The sequence below is a fragment of the Siphateles boraxobius genome, unplaced genomic scaffold (assembly GCF_051911475.1).
Source record: "Siphateles boraxobius isolate OS27281-9 unplaced genomic scaffold, OSU_SipBor_1 13, whole genome shotgun sequence".
Lineage (NCBI taxonomy): Eukaryota > Metazoa > Chordata > Actinopteri > Cypriniformes > Leuciscidae > Siphateles > Siphateles boraxobius.
The window spans coordinates 30,513,003-30,529,227 of NW_027508733.1; the positions used below are offsets into that span (position 1 = coordinate 30,513,003).

Below are 16,225 nucleotides of genomic sequence, written 5' to 3' on the forward strand. Positions count from 1 at the left end.
ATTGTTCATTTGCTATACATATACTACCGACATTGTATCAATACAAAGCAGGTTTAAAATCGGCAAAGTTACACTTTAAAATTAAATACTTTAAATGTTTAGTTAGTTAGTTAGTTAGCTGTTAATGTATGCTAATTTGAGATGACCACACTAAAACTAAATGCTATGTAACCCCTTAACTATTACCCCACTTTTAGAGAATGGATGTGTAAATATACTATCCAAACCTAAATGGTTGTAATTCAAGAGGAATGCTTTGGACCTAAGACCTAAATTTGGTCTTGCTTTAATGAAAAGGACAATCTCTTCAATACCCGTTAACACAGGAAAAACATTGTAAAGAAGACGGCATGACTGATCGAGACATTTTAAGGTTACACAGGGAAAGTTGAATTGAAGTATTTTCAGTGCTCGACAAGGCTGTAAATACAGATGACAACCTAAGTTAATAAATGCCTTTAGCATTTAGGCTGAGATACATATTCGGTAACACTTTATAATAACTGCACACTATTAATCATTAGTTAAGCATGAGTAAACAGTTAATTCATCATTTATAAAGCATTAATAGACATTGATAAGCAGTATATAAATACAGCTATAAATGTTTTTTTCTTGATTCATAAGCATATCTATAATGTGTATTTTCATACTTTGTTAATGATTAATTAATTTCTAAATGAAGTATAGCATTATTTACAAACCAGTTATTTAAGAGTTGTCATTGGTTCATAAGATCACTTAGAAAGAGTAAGTAAATGGAGTTAATTCAGGTAGTTATAAAGCATTTAGTAGTGGTCATTTAACTATTTTTGTGAGCTCATCTAAAGTGAGGACTATTCATGCCGTGTAAAGCATTTATGAAGGAGATTTAAAGACTCAGTTATTTTCTAAACAGAAAAATGAAACAAACACAACACAGTGATTCAGAACATAGAAATATATGAATATATGAGTCTTTAAATCTCATTTGTAAATGCTTTACAAGGCATAACTAGTCCTCACTTTAGATGAGCTCACAAAAATAGTTAAATGACCACTACTAAATGCTTTATAACTACCTGAATTAAAACCTGAATTACAGTCAAAATACATATTAATAAAGCATTTATTAACACACTAAGTAACTATTACTATATGTCTGAATAATAAGATGTATGAATGTACATTTAAATAGTGTATTAATCATTTACTTACACATTCTAAGTAATCTTATGAACCACAGACAACTCTTAAATAACTGGTTTATAAATAATGCCACACTTCGTTTAGAAATGATAAATTGATCATTAATAAAGTAGGAAAATACAATTATTAAACACATTATAGAAATGCTTTTAAATCAAGAAAAAAAGCATTTATAGCGGTATTTATAAACTGCTTATTAATGTCTATTAATGCTTTATAAATGATGATTTCACTGTTTACTAATACTTATACTTAACTAATGATTAATAGCGTGCAGTTATTATAAAGTGTTACCAAATAGGGTTGCATTGCCTGTAGAAAAGTAAATAAATAAATACATTTAGTATCATAAAACTTCCTAAATTGCCAAGCTACCAAGACACCTTCATTAAACCAAACACATCTGGTTGTGCTTCTATAACTGCACTTTATTGCCTCGGTGCGCAATGACAAATGCTGGCAGTTCTCTAAATAGAGCTGGTAATTATATCCCGAAGTATCAACCCCAGATGAGATTAAAAAAAAGGTGAACGGTCGCCCCCTCCGCCCCAGGACAGATGAACAACGCTTTCACCTGCATGAACACCAAAAACCCCTCTGTCCACTAAACTTTAGGCAACTGAGATTCTCATTTTAAACGGTAACCGTCTCTGACATGTGCCTCTAATGGAATTTTCAAGCACTGGGGCATTTTGCCCCCCTCATTTCATTTGTTAAAGTCAGGCCTATAACGCACACAGGTTGTGCTTCGCGGAGCAAAGAGGATTTCTAATCTTTAAACAAGGAAAGTTAAAAAGATGAAGAAAAGTGATACATACCTATGGATTTTCTGACTTGTTCATCGGTGCTGTTAAATTGTACCTGTAGCTCAAGCATAGCTAAAATAAATCTAAAAGCACACCTAAAGGGAGATTTTCATCTAAATCCCATTTAAACTGCAGTATCACGCCTTGGCATTTTTCTAGCTCATGATTTTTCCTGTGAGCGCCTTCCCAGAAGAATGCTTGTTCAGACAATTAAATCACATATCTTTACTGTCATATTATCTTATATCATGGCTGCCATCATGGGTCCAATGAGACCATATGATAACAACCTGACTTTTGCAATTACTTCCTTGACAGTAGTTGATTTAGGGCACCTACACGGGAGAATGCTGCAAATACATTGGTTTCAATGGGGATTGTGGAAAAACGCAAAGTGACACTCCGTTATGAGACTAAGATTACTAAAATCTGTGGTTCCAATTTATTGTAATCCCTCTATGTTTCAAATTGAATATGTCAGTTTGAAACAGTTAATTTGAATGCTAAAATAGATGATTAGCCTGCTAAAATAGCTTTCAGTGCTAAAAAAGAGACAACGATAATACTATTTTGATTACCTTACAGCTAGCCTCCCAGGTTAGTATACGGCTAACTGACATCTGCAAGATTAGCATTCAAATAGCTGATTAACTAGCTAAAATTAAAAAAAAAATACAACTATTCACTAGTCTGCTAGGTTTATAGATTGCTATGAGCACTTTTAGGTACGTACTTATAATTACGTAACATATTATATAGCAAAAACGGCCAACATAAACATCTATCATTCAGTTTTTAACAGTTGGTTAAACAGTTTAGCTGACGATAGCATGTTAGCATGATACCATACTGCTAACTGATTCATTGGCATACAAATAGCTAATTAGCCTGCAAAAATAGCTACAACTCCTGAGAGAGGATAACAAAGGGCTATTTTGTGTTCTTTACATACACCAAAAAAAAAAAAAAAACATATGTATCCTTATGTAATATTTTTCATGCCATTATTGTTTGCTACTTGATTCAATCAGGAGTGCTATTTGCATGAGAGATTTTCCAAACGAGTCATGTGAATGAATAGCGGATCGAGCAATCCACCGGGGATCCGAATGAGCGTAATGACCCGTGCAATTTACATCTGATGCGTGGTATGTAAATTAGGATGTGACACCTTTTATAAGTGGTGAAATTTGCATTTTCCCATCATTCAAAACGCCAAGCTTTATGACTGGTCAATGTGTAGCAAGGTAATTGCGTAACTAAACTTTGCCGTACGTTCATGTCTAATTTCCTCAAGTATAAGCCCATTCAATTATATTTTTTTTCCAGTAGGTCATTGAAGCGGCAGCCTTCAGGAGTGACTGAGATTCAGAACATACCAATAAGTATTCCTAGTTAAATGTTAGTGCTCAGTTGAAACTAATATAGACAGTTATGCAGTACCTCATCAGCATTGAGGGCAGCTCACCCAAATATTATCTTGTCATAATATGCACACCCTCATGTTGTTCCAAGTTGTTCCATTTTTACTGTATTGTATTGATGATGCCTGCAATTACCACACTTAATTCTGGTTTGGAGGTTACAAGAGTATGCTGAATACTAAATAGATATCATGTTAATACGCTTTCCAGGAATCGTTATTGTTTAACAACTACAGCTAGTGTAATATTACAGATCATTACAGAGTATTACTGAATATCCCACATCCTCCTGTCCTGCTGTTTGCGCTTGTCTGATCTTAAATTGGTTCATAACTAAATTACTAGGCTGTCACATTCACAATTTGATACATTCTCTGTACTGTGTGCTTTTATCGTAGTGAGCCAACATTGTCTATGAAGGGTTAGTGTGCAGCAGTTTGAATGAATTACAGTAATAAAGACCCTTAAATTTGAGTTGAGATTTCAGGCATTATGAATAATTTTGAATCTTCTGAAAGTGGAGCCCATCTTTGTCTCCTTGGATTACAGATGAAAATATAATCTTTTATCCATTAATACAATCATAAAAATTCATGCCGAGGGGTCGCCTTGACATTTCCTTCCGTTTTGTGGATCCCGCTTATAACCAAATGTGGAATATCTAATTCTGGAAGGAAGGAGTTAAACATGTTGCGCAGCAGCCTGAAATGCCTGAGAGGAAATGTCAAATACTTACTTAAGATGCAGCTGAAATAGATCAATGTGTCCTGAGTCGTATCTCAATATCCTGAGTCCCCCCGCTACCAAATGGAAAGGCCAAGAAGCAAATACACATTCCCTGGCAAGCAGGTTAATAACTTTCATTCCCGTGGATTGTATAAATTGGGTTCCATTGACACCTGCTATTCCTTGCTTGATAGAGGGAAAGACCTCATCAGATCGGAGACCTATCAATTTGTGACCAAGTCTGTCTTTTTAGGTCTCCATTTTGCTTAGTTTAAGCCCTCATGCCGGGCGGAAATGAAGAGATGCATTGGTTTTACTTCCAAACCTTTGTGAGAATAATCATTTCAATCATGTTCGTATTCCGTTCCTTGAGAAGGAGGTTACGGGTATCGTTTGATGGCTCCCTTGCGTCGACAAACTGAAAGTCAATAGTCTCAGTCACAGACAGCATGTCCACGGACCACCACCTTCTCAGACACATTACACACATGAAGGCAAAAACTTGCTGAAAAATAGCATCTCCAGTCTGATTGGCTGGCTTTTTGCACAGGTTCTTACTCGTCTGCCTGCTAACAAATAATAGAAACATCTAATAAGAATGTTATTTGATTATATTGAAGAAGAAATTGATAAATTTGCATTAAAAATTAAACTAAATTATGAACCAGATTTTACAGCTGACTTCCCAGTCTTATTGGCTGGTTGTATGTGTAAGTAAATTAAAGTATAATAAGCAAGTGCATTAACTTGTAAACTAACTGGTTAACGCACAAACTTCAGTAGATTAGCTTTATAGCTTAACACACAACTAATTGATTAGGGGCTATTTACACGGGTTTCAAAGTGCACGTTTTTGAAAACGGTCTCCGTGTAAACAACAAAAACGATGACGTGATGCACATGCGTATTACGTGCTCAAGTTATAGTGTTTCATCGCCATCTAATGGCTTGGAGCAGAATACAGCGTTTTAGTCGTTTTCGTGGATCCGTGTGAATGTGGGTCGTTTTGACAATGGTGTCATCTGTACATGGAAAACTCAAAGGAAAAACTTTCATATCATATCACTGTTGTGTAAACATACCCTTAAAATACACCTCAATAGCCTGTTCGCTTAGTACATAATTAGACTGCCCGATTAATATATAATTAGCCAAATAGCATGCTAACATAGCTTTCTCTGGTAAACAACTAAAAAGAGAACCATTTTGATTACATAGAAGGTGAAATTCATGATCAAAATGTTATTTATCAAATGTGTAATGACCTTATATGCATCAATGTCCTCAGTACATGCTGAGCCACGACATTTGTTGCGGCGTAAACAAGTCGAAGATGCGTTAGCAAACAGTTGAGCCATGACAGTGGTTTAGCAAATGTGTTTTGCAAGCCACACAGATTTCCTTCCTTCAGCCCCTCACTTTCAGAATTAAAGACACTTTAGACTTTCGCTCTCCAGCTGTGATTGAAAGACGGTTCTCTGCCATCATCTGACAGGCCTGAGCTTCCAGCACACAACGCCTTCTGCTGACAGTGCAGTGCTTGTCAACCGCGCACACGCTTGTGCGCTAACGCACCGCCAATCAAACACAGCTTTGATCCCATTTTATAATTCAGAAGATGCTTTCTTACTGGAACTTAAACAGAAGTGTTTCCATCACTGTCCCTTGTGGGATTGTGGTAGACAAGGCTTATGCAAGTAATAGTATGAACTGAATCTAAATTATAGGGGGTGCTACTATGCTTTAAAAAAAATCATTCTTTAGTGTGTGAAAGAATACTATTTCTGAACTTCCTGAAACGCTTTAGTTGTAGTACTGAGTTTTCTTCTTCTACTCAAAATAAAGGGACGAGGCCTCGTTGAGTTAGTTAGTAGTGTGTTGAAATTCACGGTTATGGTGAGGGGTGTGACATTTCCCAAAACACACTAAAATCAGTTGACCAATCACAACACATTGGTCCAGGCGACCAATCAGAGCACATTGCACTTTTTGGAAGGAGGGGCTTCATAGAGACAGAAACAAAATCATATTAGCCAAATATGGTCGGAAGTTCCATTGTTACCAGCATAGTTCAATGATTCTGTTTTCCCGAAAAAATAATTCCAATGAACATTCGCCATCAGCATTTGAGTTGAATGAAAGATCTGAAAATAAAGCAAAACAATGGAGAACAAAAATAGCGAAGTAGTCGTTGGATGCAATGTTCACTATTTACAGCAATAATCTGACATTACTTAGATCTAGAACTGATTCATTAGTATGACGGCATTAATATTTGTTGAACAACCAACTTAGTTCGTACGACGGATGTGCGACAAAGTTACTTTGTTTTTGAGAAACATACGTAAGTGACTAGCTAGTTAGTTTTTCCAACGATGCATCGTACTATGGTGGTTAAGCAGTGAGTTACGTCGTTGTGTGGGAAACGTAACCCAGAGCATTACTGACAGACTGTGAAGAGAGGTGCTGCAACAATGACACATTTGGGAAATTCTTTTTTTTTTTTTTTTTTTGAGCCTTCAAGCGTGAAATCTATTCTAGTAGAGCCCAAAAACAAAATCAAGACTTAGTAAAAGGGCATAATATGTCCTCTTTAAGAGTTTTTGTTTAGCATAGGACATTAAGCACTTGCTGGCAGATGATGTAAATACAACATCTGAGTACAAAATCATCTTTTTCCATTGACAGTCATTCAAAACTAGCTCTTTTGTTTCTTAAAAGCATTGCTAGAATATCATTATTATAGAGATATTTCCAGTTGCGTTTTTTGTTTTTTTTCGGAGGCTCGATCAAGCACAAAAAAAAGCACAATCAAGCTGTCTGAGAGATTTTTGAAGAACGATTCCTATGTGCATTTTTATTACAGATATTTTGCGCCAATTACCCAGGAAGTGATGATTTTGTTTTTCTTGAACGCATGGGATGGAAACGCTGCTTTATTTGCAAATATTTTATGCGGTAACCCAATTTAGCACAAATGTTAAATTCACAACTTTGAATGGAAACGTAATGCCGTGGCTCCAGTGGCTTTGTGCAAATAAATCAGCCTAAAAATTGGTTTACTTTTAGTTGTCAGTGCATAATAAGTGGGAACAATTTTAACAAACATAATTCAAGCAAGCACATTCACGAATAATATACTACTAATACTACTACTATTAAAAATAATAATAAAGTAATAAAAAATAACCAAATGGTTTTATTTCATGTTGGTACATTCTTGGACAACACCACAGTATAGTTGCATGAGTGGCCAAACATAAAAGTCTTCCACAATATCAGCACATAAGCAGCAAGGGCAACATGAATACTTAGTACAAACAGTATAAAACATACATGCTTTTTATTTTTTTTTCATATATTTTTTTAAATATATATTGATATCTTTTGCACAATTTTCTCCATAAGTTCTGGGGCAGTTAAAAATTCCAAGACAAATTAAAGCCATATTCTGCCTTGAGTGAGTGAATGTCTGAGAAATTCATGAGATAGTACTTAAGGATAAAAGAGAGAAATCAATAAATGCTTTAAAAATTATCTGTAAACAGGCCAGTGTAAGAAAACTGTGGTGAGATTTTCATTTACTTCAACATCAAACATATCAAGCATGCATTGACAACTGCTACGTGAACACTTTCTTTAAAAAATAATTCAGAAACACCATCGGTCACCAGGGTTTAGTTACTGTAAAACCAATGCAACATCTCTCAAAGTCACTAACAACACAGTCGGTGGTCTACGAACCCTTACAAACATGGTGGGAATGTAGAAAAATGTGAGGCATACGGTCACATTTATCATGTTAAAAGGGAAAATCAAATGGTATCCCTCAAAATAAAGACCGTAAAACAGAAAATATTTCAGGAATGAGATCTCATAGAGAAGAATATGGCTTTAATACAATGTGCATCCAGAAAGGCAAGGAAAATGAAAGAAAAAAACTGAAACGTAAAAATCCCGACAGCAAAGGAAAACGGAAATGCTGAAAGAACCACACAAATTTGCACGGAAAATCCCAAAAAACTTGCAGTTTGGAAGTACATTTAAAGATGAGGAGGACCTCTCGGCCCAGCATTCCAAAGCGATGTCGATTCATCAGCGCCCTGAATAAAGTCTGTGATGGATTATCAGAACAAACGCCTTGTCGAAGGTCCATCACGGCAAGTGCAACCTCAATCGTTGACTGACAGGAGGTCAGTCGTGTTGTGCCACAGTTACACCTCCATCAGAAGAAAAAAAAAAACAACAAAAATCTATTTCCTCTGGTTGTACAATCCGTTGATTCCTGCTACTGTTTTTTATGCAGATGTCAATTTATTTTTGTGATTTTTTTTATTTTTGGGGGTGGGGGGTGGTTTTGCCTTTTTATTTTTCTTAAAGGTGTCGAAAATCAACTGAGATCCTCTGTCATGGTTTAGCTGAGGGCCCAGTCACTGTCTTGGCCCTCGGAAAAAAGAAGGATGGAAAGAGAGGTAAACCAAAAGCCTTTTTTCCGCTTTACTTTTGTGCCAAAGAGCCGAGAGAGACCAGGAACTGCCATCGATCACCTTCCTCCTGTGATGGAGGCCCTCAGATCACAAGGTCATTGTAACTCACGTATTTCTTCTTAGCGGCCGGACCTGAGAGGAGAGAAAGATGAAAGATTGCTTTTCATTTGATATTTCTTCCTTTTTTTCTCACTAAGAATGAGAGGAATTCATTGATTCTTGTCAGGAGGCCTGACAGGGACAATTTTTTGGTATGGAATGAAAATAGTCTAGAAACTGCAGTTGCTAGTTTCTGTGTTTGCTTGAGAGTTTTTAGTGGGTTCTTGGATGTTCTGGGTGGTTGCTAGGGTTTTCTGGGTAGCTGTTGGGTGTTTTGATAGATTGCTTGTTGGTTGCTTGGGTGCACTGAGTGGTTGCTATGGGCTTTTAAAGGTTGCTAATTGGCTGCTAGGATATTCCGAGTGGGGGGCTTGGGTGTTTGTTAAAGTGTTTTAAGAGGTTACTAGGAGGTTGCTACTGTGTTCTGAGTGGTGGGGTGTTTTGACAGGTTGCTAGGTAGTCGTTACTGTGTTCTTGTTGATTGTTAGAGTGTTCTTCGTAGTTGTATGGTGTTTTGAGAGGTTGCTATGTGGTTGCTACTGTGTTCTGATAGATTGTTAGGGTGTTCTAGATAGTGGTGGGGTGTTTTGGGATGGTTGCTAGCTGTGTCCTGAGTGGTTGTTAAGGTGTTTTGTAGTTGTATGGTGTTTTGAGAGGTTGCTAGGTGGTTGCTACTGTGTTCCGAATTGTTGTTATGGTGTTCTGGGTAGTGTTTGGGTGTTTTGAGAGGTTTCTAGGTGGTTGCTACTGTGTTCTGATTGGTTGTTAGGGTGTTTTGGGTAGTGTTGGGGTGTTTAGAGAGGTTAATAGGAGGTTGCTACCATGTTCTGAGTGGTTGTTAGGGTGTTCTGTGTAGTTGTAGGGTGTTTTGAGAGGTTTATATGCGTTTGCTACCATGTTCGGAGTGGTTGTTAGGGTGTTCTGGGCAGTTGTAGGGTGTTTTGAGAGGTTTTTATGCGTTTGCTACCATGTTCTGAGTGGTTGTTAGGGTGCTCTTGGCAGTTGTATGGTGTTTTGAGAGGTTTCTATGCGTTTACTACCATGTTCTGAGTGGCTGTTAGGGTGTTCTGGGCAGTTGTATGGTGTTTTGAGAGGTTTCTATGCGTTTGCTACCATGTTCTGAGTGGTTGTTAGGGTGTTCTGTGTAGTTGTAGGGTGTTTTGAGAGGTTTCTATGCGTTTGCTACCATGTTCTGAGTGGTTGTTAGGGTGTTCTGGGTAGTTGTAGGGTGTTTTGAGAGGTTTCTATGCGATTACTACCATGTTCAGAGTGGTTGTTAGGGTGTTCTGGGCAGTTGTATGGTGTTTTGAGAGGTTTCCATGCGTTTGCTACCATGTTCTGAGTGGTTGTTAGGGTGCTCTTGGCAGTTGTATGGTGTTTTGAGAGGTTTCTATGCATTTGCTACCATGTTCTGAGTGGTTGTTAGGGTGTTCTGGGCAGTTGTATGGTGTTTTGAGAGGTTTATATGCGTTTACTACCATGTTCTGAGTGGTTGTTAGGGTGTTCTGGGCAGTTGTAGGGTGTTTTGAGAGGTTTCTATGTGTTTGCTACCATGTTCTGAGTGGTTGTTAGGGTGTTCTGTGTAGTTGTAGGGTGTTTTGAGAGGTTTCTATGCGTTTGCTACCATGTTCTGAGTGGTTGTTAGGGTGTTCTGTGTAGTTGTAGGGTGTTTTGAGAGGTTTCTATGCGTTTGCTACCATGTTCTGAGTGGTTGTTAGGGTGTTCTGTGTAGTTGTAGGGTGTTTTGAGAGGTTTCTATGCGTTTGCTACCATGTTCTGAGTGGTTGTTAGGGTGTTCTGGGTAGTTTTAGGGTGTTTTGAGAGGTTTCTATGCGATTGCTACCATGTTCTGAGTGGTTGTTAGGGTGTTCTGGGCAGTTGTATGGTGTTTTGAGAGGTTTCCATGCGTTTGCTACCATGTTCTGAGGTGTTGTTGGGGTGCTCTTGGCAGTTGTATGGTGTTTTGAGAGGTTTCTATGCGTTTGCTACCATGTTCTGAGTGGTTGTTAGGGTGTTCTGGGCAGTTGTATGGTGTTTTGAGAGGTTTCTATGCGTTTTGCTACCACGTTCTGAGTGGTTGTTAGGGTGTTCTAGGCAGTTGTAGGGTGTTTTGAGAGGTTTCTATGCGTTTGCTACCATGTTCTGAGTGGTTGTTAGGGTGTTCTGTGTAGTTGTAGGCTGTTTTGAGAGGTTTCTATGCGTTTGCTACCATGTTCTGAGTGGTAGTTAGGGTGTTCTGGGTAGTTGTAAGGTGTTTTGAGAGGTTTCTATGCGTTTGCTACCATGTTCGGAGTGGTTGTTAGGGTGTTCTGGGCAGTTGTATGGTGTTTTGAGAGGTTTCCATGCGTTTCCTACCATGTTCTGATTGGTTGTTAGGGTGTTCTGGGCAGTTGAATGGTGTTTTGAGAGGTTTCTATGCGTTTGCTACCATGTTCTGAGTGGTTGTTAGGGTGTTCTGGGCAGTTGTGGGGTGTTTTGAGAGGTTGCTAGGCAGTTGCAATGGTATTTCTGGGTCGTTGCTAAACTGGTTTGAGTGGTTGCTAGGATATTGAGTAGTTGCTTGAGTGTTCTAGGGTGTGGTTGTTTGGGCGGTTGGTGGTTATTAGGGCATTCTGAGAGGTTCACTAAGGGTTCTGGGAATATTCTATGCTACTTAATACTATAATAGTTACAGTAAGGGGATATGATGCATTTCTAACCCACAGTATGAACTCACATAAATGTAAATAACTGTGTTCATTATATGATGAAAGAGCAACTTAAAATTAAAAAGCATATGAATATCGCATAAGTCTTATGTAAGAAGCCCTCAAATGTCTTCAGTCATAACAGCGTGACCTTCACAAGCTGCCGCTGATGTGTTTGCAGAGACTCTGTGTAACGAAATGACTCCAGTCTTAAATTACAGCGCTTATCCACGGATGCTTGTTGTGCTCTTTTGCATGTAAATGAACTTCAAAATATTTAAAAGTAAAGGTTACCAAGTAGAGAGATCACTGTGGCCTTTAAGTATCAGTAGCCCCTTTAGTATTTGAGTTAAATGTCAATCTGAGTTCCATCTATTCAGAAATGTGGACTTGATGAATGTGGATTGAGGAAAGTGCACTTAATATGCAAAAAACATATATATTATAATACACATAATAGGAGCTCAGAAAAGGGTGACCTAATTTACACACACACACACAGACACAGACACACACACACACACACACACACACACACACACACACACACACACACACACATACACACACACACACACACACACACACACACACACACACACACACACACTAACTAAATAAATAAATACACTCATTGTTTGGACTATTGCCTCTTATATTTGACAATTACATTACGGTGACGGACAATAAAGGAAGATAGACAGAATATGGGACCAAGTTGACAGAAGGTGACTGTATTTCCCTGTAAAATAAACTAAAGGTGATCTGACCCCTTTTAAAGACCTTATTTGCACCACCAGCTGTGATACCTCCAGACTACAGCACATTCCTTCACATAATCAAAGTTCATCCAGAAGTCATTACATATCCTCTAACCGTCTGCAGTATGCCCTTATAGCACTGCACACCGAAAACATCTTAATAGCTCTTATCTCACATCTGCAGTCTTCCTCATGGGAAGGGAAGAGTGTTGAAAATGTGTGTCTGACAACAGAACGTCAGATATGGATGGAAACCATGGCATGGCGAATGGGGATGGTTTTTGGATTTGGTGTTAGGCTTCTCATTTGCATAGTACTATTTTATTATCATTTGTACTGCACATTCCCACACTGGATTGCATAATATAATGCAAAAATTTTTTAGGAATATTATCAACAATATGACAATTGTCCCGATGCCAAAATTACGAAACAATGTTTTTTTTCTTGAATGATTGAGTGAAAATGTTGCCGCATAATGTGACAATTGCATACAAATATGTTTTATAAATGATAATGTGGCAGTTACTTAAATGTGTAAAATAAATCATACGAAAATTGTTCCAAATCATTTTACAAATGAGAGAATTTCAATTTAGGGGCTGTTTACAGGATACCGTTTTGAACTAAAAACGTGTTTTGGCCATTTGTTTACTCGACAACGGCTTTTTAGGTGCCTGAAAATGCAACCGTTTGGAAACGGGTTTCAAAGTGCAAGTTTTTGAAAAAGGTCTTTGTGTAAACAACAAAAACGCGAACCTTTGAAGACTATGACGTCATGCACATGCGTATTACGTGTTCAGCCTATAGTGTTTCAGCGCCATCTAATGGCCTGGCAGCAGAATACAGGTTTTTTGTCGTTTTCGTGGATCCGTGTGAATAGGGATCGTTTTGATAATGGTGTCGTCTGTACGCGGAAAACTCGAAGGAAAAACGTAAAACTCCGTTTTAAGCATATCGTTGTCATGTAAGCGTACCCTAAGTCACTCCATGCAAATATTGCGTACAAATGGTGGTACGAACAATAGCGTTATAATTATGTTGCATGATGCGACAAAATTGCGTAGCGGTGACTTTAGAAATGATAACACAGCAATCGTTGCATAATGTAAAAATTATGCAAGAATGGTTTTAAACAATTCCCATAATGCAGAAATTACGCACAAATGGTTATACAAACGATAGCGTTATAATTACGTTGCATAATGAAACAACTGGTTTACAGTGACTTTATGCAATGTAATTGTCAAATCAACATTTGTAATGTAATAATTATGTAAGAATGATTTTAAACATGATCATTTCACAAAATGCTGAAATTACGCTCAAATTGTTGTACGAACGATAGTGTTACAATTACGTTGCATAATGCGACAATTGTGTAACAGTGACTTTACAAATGATAGCATAACAATTACGTTGCATAATGTAATAATGCAGTTTTATGAACGATAACAAGACAGTTACATTGAATAATGCAACAACTACCGTACATGCGTACAAAAGATACCGTGAAAAGTCTGTTGCATGATGCAATAATTGTGAAAGAGTGTTTTTACAAACATAATGAACAATTTTCAAAGAAATTCTTTCTACCAATGAGGCTCATTGAAATTAACAAATTATGGTCACTTTACCGCAACAAATTACTGTGAACATCACTGAAAAAGAGAACTCACTGTATCTATCAGAACAGAATTATCTTTACAATGGAAGAAAAATGTTATAGGGTTCATTTATATTTATTTTATTAGGATGAGATTATAATACGGGCCATTAACATTGGTAATACTGCACACTCTCTCTCTCTTTACGCAAGGGTAAGGATCATTAAGATATTGACTTCTGTTGAAAGCACAAAAACGGTTGAGTTGTGAAAATTAATAAATAAAATATGAATCATCGCTGTTGTCAGAGCAAATCTATACATCGCTTTTGATGCAAACTGTTTACAGATGCATAAAATCCAGCCGTTTTATTTGGCGCCAAAACTTGTCCTGCGTTCTTGCAGTGAAGTCCAGCGCCAGTTCAGTCTCAGTGATGAAACTCGCATATAAACTAGACTCGAATTTGCATGTGCCACCAAAATTGTTGTGAATGAGGGCGATGATTATGGCATTCCGCTCTTGGCAATGCCATCTCGGCTCAATAGTTTTAAGGTCTATTCCCCTGGGTGTCAGATATCTCAGGGTTCAGGACATTCATATACATGCATACATATCCATAAAAATAATTTAGAGAGTCAGAGCATGTTATATAGCAGAAGAGGGAGAGAGAAAGAACAGTGAGTGCACAGGGAAGGCCGACACAGATGGTTCACGGCTCTTTTGGGACCTGCGATAGAGTCTGCCATGCCATCACGGGGGCGTTAGGGGAATTGAGCAGTGGGACTTGCATTTGAAGCTTGGGATCTTCCACGTGTCATCTGATTACCTCTGACAGTTGAGTTCACCGTTTCAGAACTATGTTCAGCTTTAGCTTAGACACTCTTCTTGGAAACATTAAATATGTAAAATGCTTGCTGCATGTAGATGAGGAAAAACTCATCTGGTTTTGCAAATAATGTCCCCGTTCAAAATCAGTTTTTCCTAGATGTTTTTCCTAAATGGCAATGAGACAGCTAAGGTTAAATGTCTATGAGAACTTATTAAGTCTCCTGAGCTATGAATGAACAACATCTGATAAATGTTTTTCCCCTATTGTGACATACATCTGACTGCAAAGTATTATCAAAAAAGAAAAAAATGTAAGGCGGGGACTTGATTTTATGCATCGGTTGAGGATTACTAAGATGTAGGCGTGGCACTCAAAAGTGGAGGCAGATGAATGTGAGCTTGCAGGGGCAAAGTTTACGAAGCAGGGGCCCTACTTTTTTTTTTCTTGTTCGAGAAGCCGTTTCACTTATCAACACTTACACGTCACAATAGAGAAAAAAAGACTATCGCAACTTTCGTTTTATGCTGTGTTTATAGTCTTGTTGGCACTCTTTAGCAGTGTTGTAGTCTTCGAGACCAGTAACTTGGTCTTGGTCTCAACACACACTGGTCATGGTCTTGGTCTCAACACACACTGGTCTTGGTCTTGGTCTCAACACACACTGGTCTTGGTCTTGTCTTCGTCTCAACACACACTGGTCTTGGTCTTGCCTTGGTCTCAACACACACTGGACTTGGTCTTGGTCTCAACACACACTGGTCTTGGTCTCAACACACACTGGTCTTGGTCTCAACACACACTGGTCTTGGTCTTGGTCTCAACACACACTGGACTTGGTCTTGGTCTCAACATACACTGGTCTTGGTCTCAACACACACTGGACTTGGTCTTGGTCTCAACACACAGGTCTTGGTCTCAACACACACTGGTCTTGGTCTCAACACACACTGGTCTTGGTCTCAACACACACTGGTCTTGGTCTCAACACACACTGGTCTTGGTCTCAACACACACTGGTCTTGGTCTTGGTCTCAACACACACTGGACTTGGTCTTGGTCTCAACATACACTGGTCTTGGTCTCATCACACACTGGTCTTGGTCTTGGTCTCAACACACACTAGACTTGGTCTTAACACACACTTATCTTGGTCTTGTCTTGGTATCAACACACACTGGACTTGGTCTTGGTCTCAACACACACTGGTCTTGGTCTCAACACACACTGGACTTGGTCTTGGTCTCAACACACACTGGACTTGGTCTCAACACACACTGGTCTTGGTCTCAACACACACTTGACTTGCTCTTGGTCTCAACACACACTGGTCTTGGTCTTGGTCTGGGTCTCAACACACACTGGACTTGGTCTCAAAACACACTGGTCTTGGTCTTGTCTTGGTCTCAACACACACTGTACTTGGTCTTGGTCTCAACACACTGGTATTGGTCTCAACACACACTGGTCTTGGTCTCAACACACACTGGTCTTGGTCTTGGTCTTAACACACACTGGACTTGGTCTTGGTCTCAACACACACTGGTCTTGGTCTTAACACACACTGGTCTTGGTCTTGTCTTGGTCTCAACACACACTGGACTTGGTCTTGGT

At 38.4% G+C, this 16,225-nt stretch overlaps 1 protein-coding gene across 3 annotated transcripts in view; it reads right to left on the reverse strand.

Moving 5' to 3' along the window:
- Positions 1–7,323: 7,323 nt before the first annotated feature.
- Positions 7,324–16,225, reverse strand: part of grm7 (glutamate metabotropic receptor 7) — a 242,035-nt gene continuing 233,133 nt past the window's right edge. For 2 of the 3 annotated variants that reach the window (XM_077226986.1, XM_077226984.1), the window contains one exon: positions 7,324–8,763. Coding sequence is in view for 2 of the 3 variants with exons in the window: in XM_077226984.1 (XP_077083099.1) it covers positions 8,714–8,763 (50 nt within the window). In the remaining variant the exon portion in view is untranslated. Of the gene's footprint in view, positions 8,791–16,225 lie in introns of all 3 variants that reach the window. The other variant, XM_077226985.1, reaches the window with a different exon arrangement.